This window comes from Sinocyclocheilus rhinocerous, unplaced genomic scaffold, assembly GCF_001515625.1.
Source record: "Sinocyclocheilus rhinocerous isolate Xijiao unplaced genomic scaffold, SAMN03320098_v1.1 scaffold1463, whole genome shotgun sequence".
NCBI classification, from domain to species: Eukaryota; Metazoa; Chordata; class Actinopteri; order Cypriniformes; family Cyprinidae; genus Sinocyclocheilus; species Sinocyclocheilus rhinocerous.
The window spans coordinates 96,163-103,563 of record NW_015642517.1 but is presented as its reverse complement, the minus strand read 5'-3'; the positions used below and the strand labels follow the sequence as shown (position 1 = coordinate 103,563).

General features: G+C 33.4%; 1 protein-coding gene across 1 annotated transcript in view; it reads right to left on the bottom strand.

Annotated features, from left to right (window-relative positions):
• Positions 1–3,314: 3,314 nt before the first annotated feature.
• Positions 3,315–7,401, bottom strand: part of LOC107755938 (SH3 domain-binding protein 5-like) — a gene marked incomplete at its 5' end in the record, with an annotated part of 5,357 nt that continues 1,270 nt past the window's right edge. Inside the window, 3 exons of the mRNA XM_016572901.1 lie at positions 3,315–3,782; positions 4,883–5,200; positions 6,492–6,711. Coding sequence (XP_016428387.1) covers positions 3,595–3,782; positions 4,883–5,200; positions 6,492–6,711 — 726 coding nt within the window. The remainder of the gene's footprint in view (positions 3,783–4,882; positions 5,201–6,491; positions 6,712–7,401) is intronic.

The window sequence follows — 7,401 nt, the reverse complement described above, 5'->3', positions numbered from 1 at the left end:
TTCCATGCAGCATGTGGGCCACATGAGGAATGTGGGGAAGACCAGGGTTAGAATAAAAATCAACGGTGGCCCACATTAGGGTCAGTTTTGGTTTATTTGGTTGGCTTACATGCAACAATGCTATGGCTTACTTTAGACCCAATTCTGGCAAACAGAACTGGACTGCCCAAATGCCATTATTCCAAGCAGTATGTGGGCCGGAGCAAGCGTTGTAACTACGCCAGAATTAAAATAAATGTGGCCCAGATTTGGGCCAGTTCTGGTTTATTTTATTGATTTATTTTCATGGCAGCCATGCAGCCTACATATGGCTTGCTTGTGGCCCAAATTTGGCAAACAGGAGCAGACCGCCCAAGTGTCTTCTTCACAGTATGTGGGCTGGAGTAAGGTGTTGGATGTGGGCCGGGTCTGGGCCAGAATTAAAATCAATGTGGCCCAGATTTGGGCCAGTTCTACTTTATTTGGTTTATTCATGGCTGACATTGGGCCTTCTTTTGGCTTGCTCGTGGCCCAAATCTGGCAAACAGGAGAGGACCACCCAATTGCCATCATTCCACGCGATATGTGGGCCAGATGAAAGTGTCAGGTGTGGGCCTGATCTGGGCCTCAGGAATTTAGCTATCTGGGTACTGGCTTAGCTCGCTGGTTTTATGAGATGAACTGAAATAAATGGAAAAAAGTATGATGTTTACAAATAAAATATACATATTTCCATTTCGAAGATAACAGCTTTCCACGTCGAAGACACAAATCCAACACAAATTTACGAACATATTCAGGTGAGCGAGCTAGTGAAACACTCCATTAATATGACCAGCTGCACCTCAAAATACATGTTAGATGGAAACATTGTGCATTATGATCAAGTTTTATTAGCTTTATTTTAAATAGTTGAACACTCAAATTCACTTGATGACAGTTCAGTAGGAATCAAGTTGAAAGCATCCAGTCATCCCTTACCATTGAAGTGAATGTTAAATTTATCGGCATACTGTAATAAATATTTGAGAAATTATTGTTGTATCTGATTCTATTAGTCTATATAGAGTGATGATCAATTTAAAAAGAGCAAACGGGTGAAGCATTTGAACACAAAACAGGTGAAATTGAAAAGATTCTTTCAGAATTATTCGTAGACGCATGTTTCAGTTCTGTAGTTTGTTGTGTTCCATACTCATGATTCAGTGATCTTGTGTTTGTCAGATGTAGAGTGCTGTCTGTTGATTCTCGTTTATGAGTGTCTCTCCTCTTCTGCTCTGCAGTATCTGCTCATGGATTAGCCTGGAGATCTGCTGACGTTGCTGAGTAAGTTTGGTGATTGTATCCCGGGAAGACCTGGCTGAGATGATGGCCATCGATTCAGTCCACAGACTCGGTTGTGTGCACAGGTATCTGTACTAACACTGAACAGTTCACCTAAACATGGCAATAATGACAGAATGTTCATATTTGGATGAATGATTCCTTTAGCTTAATGTCATCAGACAATGGTTTTATTGAAGTTCTCTAAAGGACATGTTTAGTAAAGTGTCAATGGGAAAACTTCTAGAACTTGTTTAGAAGTGCTACTTAAAAACATATTTTAAAATGTAAAAAAATTTAATTTCATTTACCTGTCTTTAATCTCAGTTTTAATATGTTTAATAATTTGTTTATATACCTGTTTTTAAAAACTGATTTTAACCTGTTCTTGCCATGAAATTAGACCAAATGTTTAATCTTTTTTGTCTTTAAGGTATCTTTTTTTTGTATCTGTAAGGTTTGTGCCACAGCTGCCTAAAACTTACAGTATTGGTGATTGCCAAAATCATTTTTTATGTTTAAGTCTTCCTGCAATAATGGAGCCAGTCAGTATTAATCTAAAATGTGCTTTGCTGACACCCTGTGGTATAAGTTTTTATCACAAAGAAGACACGACCCAGTGGAGTCTGGTATGGTTATGTTTGTTAAATCCAGCCATACACTTATTATATTCTTACTGTTTTGCATGACATTATTTTGAAATATTAGTGTAAAACTAAGAATCATGTAGTATGTATCTATGTATCCATAGATACATGGTACCAGTGTTGGGGGTAACGCATTACAAGTAATGCGAGTTACGTAATCAGATTACTTTTTTCAAGTAACTAGTAAAGTAACGCATTACTTTTTAATTTACAAGAAAATATCTGAGTTACTTTTTAAAAAAAGTAATGCCAGTTACTTTGTTTTCCCATTTATTGACTGACAAGTCTCCCATATTGGGAGAAATCAGAAGTGCAGAGGAATTGTGTGGTTCTACTGTACAGACGTGAATTTACTTTTCCTTCAGCCTGAGGTTTATTCATTACCGTTTTTGGTGTTAAGGGCTTTTACATTTGCTATAAATATAACTTCTTATATTAAAAACAATCAAGCCCTGCTCATATTTAAAAAGTAACGCGAAAGTAACGCAAAAGTAACGTAACACATTACTTCCCATAAAAAGTAACCAAGTAGCGTAATTAGTTACTTTTTTAGGGAGTAACGCAATATTGTAATGCATTACTTTTAAAAGTAACTTTCCCCAACACTGCATGGTACTCACAGACTGGGCACAGTTGTAAAAGCTGAGGGGCTCTTGTGGTCCCAATAAGCCCATTTTCATTTGGTCATAATTATTTTGTGGTAAAAGACTGACAATTTGGGGCTATAGCCTTAAATCACCTTTCCATGTAAACTGGCTTGGAGTTAATTCATAGAAAATATACTATGCTTAAGTGGAAGATTTCTGCCACCTGGTGGAAAACAAGCACTTTTCAAATGAAAATGATATGATATTACTGATATAACCAGTAGATGGCGGCAGAGGATCACTCAGTAGCTATGTTTCCATCACTCTGTTTTTATGCATATTTTGAAGTATTGCATCAGAAAGGAGTGATGGAAATGCCAAATTTCGGGGGGAAAAAAAACTTAATTCACAAAAAAGTTTTTACGTTGACTTGAGGTGATTTTTGATTTGTGTGAAAAAGGTTAACGTGAATAATGGATGGAACACATTTGCAGAATAAATTCCTCATTGCGCATCAAAAAAGTCATCATTGTTATAACATTTAAAAATTGCTTTTTTTCAAAGTTCAGCACTGTTTTGTACTGATGTATAAAGTAGCAAGAGTTTTCAAAATCCGTATCGGATCTACATGAATAACACAAATGATGATTGTTGGATAAAGGTGGCTAGATTTCATCCCTGTATTAACAATCTCCTCAGTTTCTCTCGAATGCAAATCATCCATTTTTTAGTGATAAATAGAAATGAACTGATATTAGCTTTAGGGTGCAACAGTTTTGAATCAGCTAGTGAGACGCAAAGGACAGAAAACAAGACACGAAGAACATCCACTCAGTGATGATGAATAGTTCAATAGTTCTAGTCACTTCATAGCTGATGTCTGCACGACGATTCTAATACTTCATGGTTTTTCTGGGTTCAAACCAGTCTGAGATGAGCTCTCTGTAACACTGAGATGATAGCAGTTTCACAATGGTTCCTTTGATGCATCATACTGTCGTCTCAGATACGGGCCCCTTCGCTGAAGGTTTGGTTGGAGCAGGTGGTGGTTTCTGAGTTTAAACACTGTTGAGAAGCAGCACTGCTGCTGTGTTTGAGGTCACACTGAATGGATGAGTGTCTGTGTCGTTGTCGTCTGTGGTTTGGAGCGATAAACTGCGCAGACTCTTCTCCAGGTGTGAGCTTTTCTGACTGCTGATGTTGTTTGAAGGTTCAGGTTTAACTTCTGCTCCTTCTGCCCTCTCACCTGTTAGAGAACACAAAACACACTAATGTTTTTCATTTGAATTGTTCTGGATTCCAATTTAATGGTTTTTATCAAATTTGATCAAGTTTTATCAAATTCAAAAGCATGTCTAATTAATTGAATTTATAAATAACAATTTTCTAATTTAATAAAAATTTGGACATGAATTGTATTTTTTCCCAAAAAAAAATTCTGAGTTGTCCGTTTTAATTTTTCTGGATTTCCTTATGATTTAACACAAATTTATCATCAAAAACAGTGGTTATCATATGAATGCATAAAGCTTTAAAAATGTAATAAATTCTTTAAAATGTATTAAAATTATTACACACAGTATACGTGATTTAATGTTGATTACCATAAAATTTTTAAAAAAAAATACTCTTTCCCGTCATTTTCTGAAAAAAGGGTTATGGAGCACTTCTAATGGAAATTAATTTTATTAAACATTTGTGTATTACTTAATCTGTTTTACAGTTAGGGTTTGCAGTATATTGTTATGTCAACAAAGTTGTAAAACTACAAAAAAAAATACATTTACGAGTACATTTTTTAAGGTAAAGTTATTTTAGTATCATACTATTACAGTTTTTATTAATATTTTGAATTAATTTTATTCTCATATTTTTCATATTTTATGTTTTCCATTTTCATTTTAGTTAAAGTTTTGTTGTGTTTTTGTCATTTTTCTATAAAATATGCTAATATAGTTTTTGTTCATTTTAAAAGTATTCTTTTGTATTTCAGTTTCAGATATTTTAGTACTTTAACTCTAAAGGAAAATTACAAATGTTGCCTAATTAAAATAAATAGTTTAAAAAAAAAACATTTTTTCTCTTATTTCATTAAAGTTTATTTAGTTTTGGTTTAAATTAGCTATAATATCTTTACACATCAGCCCCAATTACTACCACTGTAAATTAATTTTTTGTGGAAAATCAACATTATGCCACACATTCTGTCAATTGACCTTAATTTATTTGAACCAAGAACACTCACAAGATAAGAGTAAAAGTAAAAAAAAAAAAAAAGTTTGCTAGTTGGCCTGTAACTTTATTACTCCATACAGTTCTCATAGTTCAAGGTCTTTTGTCTCTCACCTCTTTCCTGTTCACAGTCGGGTGACGAGGCCCCGCTGCACTCACTACGAGGGCCCAGCACCGGAGACACCTGCTCAAAACTCTCCAGAGACCCCGAGCCCGGCAGCTGGAGCAGGTCAGGACAGACAGAGAGGGACGAGGAGGAAGAGGAAGGGTACGGGCAGGAGGAAGAGAGCAGAGGATATGAGGAGGAGGAGGAGGAAGGACAGGGCAGGTCGAGAGGAGCAGACGTGGAGCTCATGCTGCAGGTGGACTGGGTCTCAGGATCGTCCTCTGATGGTGAGCCGTTACAGCTGTCCTCGAAATTCACAGATATCACTGAACAACAAACACAGAATGCATTTAGTCTCCAACTTAACTTCATGCTGTTGAATGGAGACTGGAAACAATTCCTGTTGAAGACAGGTCAAGTCAAATCACATTCGTTTCTATAGAGCTTTAAACAGTAGATGCTGTTTCAAAGCAGCTTCACAGCATTAAACAAGAGAGTAACAGAATCAATGATGCAATGAGACAAATTCTGCTGTAAAGCAGCTCGAAAAAAGACAACAGTTGTATTATTCAGCTCAATTTCAGTGTTGGTTCAGATTCGGTTCATTAACTGTAAAGTTGAACAATTATGAGTTCAGTATTAAAAAATATTGTATTATGTTATAATATTGTAATATTCAATATTGTTTAAATATAAATAAAACTAATTAATGAAATTATTTTCAAAAATATCCAAAAAATTACTGTAATACAATGATTTGTATACTTAAATCAATAAATTACATTTAGTACAATAGAACTTCAATTATTTACAATTTAAATAATTTATTTAAAATGTGATTTAATTCAGATTACAGTAATGAATTGAATGAGATTACAGTAAAGGTTGAAACAAATTCTTATTTGTCATGAAAATAATCATTCACAATGCAAAAAATCTTAACTAGCCTTAATTTTCTTTAGATAAAATATTTAAAAATATTAATATATATTATTTTATATATAAATATATTTTATATATAAATAATGTATAATTTAATATTTTATAATATAAAATATTTTATCATATATAATATTTTTAAATATATAAAATTAAATTTTCTTTCTTTGATTTTGGGATGAACATGAAGCTGATAATGTTTTGCTTTTAATTCAAAGTAAAACAATAGAATCTGTGATGCAAATTTGATCAAATATTAGACTAATTCAAATTCTGCTTCTAAAGTGGTTTCATAATTCAGCTCAAGTGAGATGAGTTTTGATTCAGATTTGGTTCAATAGCAGTGTAAAGTTAATCCATTATAAAAACAAGTTCATATCATTAATAGTACTGAATTAATTACATACTGATTTAATACATACAGTGTCCCTGAAAAAAATAAGCAAATAGCACAAATAGAATTGTGTTAGGTTTAACATGGGAAAATATGATCTTTTGTTATCTGATGCATTCAAATTCATACATTCATAAAGTTCATAATCACTTTTTTGTGCCACTGTATTAGCTCAAATGTTGTTTATGCCGTCTAAAACAGGCACGGTTGAAGCTAAATCAAACTGAGAGACTTTCACTCTGAATTACAATCAAATCTTGGCATTAATGTGTGATCTCACTTACTCGATATGCCGTCAGACTCCATTTTGAAGTTTGCGATGTCATCGGTGACAGTCCCGTCATCTTCGGCCCCCACGCCTCGGCCCCGGGGCCCCATGGCAGACAGTCGGCGCCGTGCATGGATCTCATCTGAGATGGTCTCCAGGTTACGAAGGGCGGTCCGATACTCGGCTTTGGCCTGGGTGAGTTTAGCCTGACGCTCGTCAACTCGTCGCTTCAGTTGCTGTACGGGAGGACAAGGAGAAGCGGAGAACAGGTCACCAATAATTATGATCAAAATCAGATCAAATCTACATGTTAGTTTGTGTTTCGAAAAAGAATATTCATGCATTACTAAAACCATCCAAAAACTCACATTTCTTCCTGTTATTAAAAAAAGAAAAGAAATTTTGACTAAAGAAAATGAAGGCTACTTTAGGATAATTACGATTTTTTTTACACAAATTAGACAAATTTCTCCCCAAATTAATATGCCTGGATGTTTTATTTGTTTGTTTGTAATTACTAATTTTCAATGGTGTTTCTCCTGAGATTCTCATTAGTGTATTACATACGATATTTTTTAATAAAATATATTAAAATATATAATAATAACAAAATATTTTAATATATTTAAATATACTTTTTAAAATATTTGTAAAGTATTATTTTTAATTATATTTACACTTAATTGAAATATTTTTTTAAATAATACAAAAAAATTACTCATTTTAAGTATTTAAAAAAAATAATATAAACATACTGTAATACAATGATTTATTTATAAACATCAACATAAATTCATTACCACAATAATGCATAAACCATTGCAATTTAACTAAATTCAGATTAAATAAAATACTATTTTATAAAATTATGTGTGGGTGTATATATATATATATATATATATATATATTAAAATTAGCCTTCATTT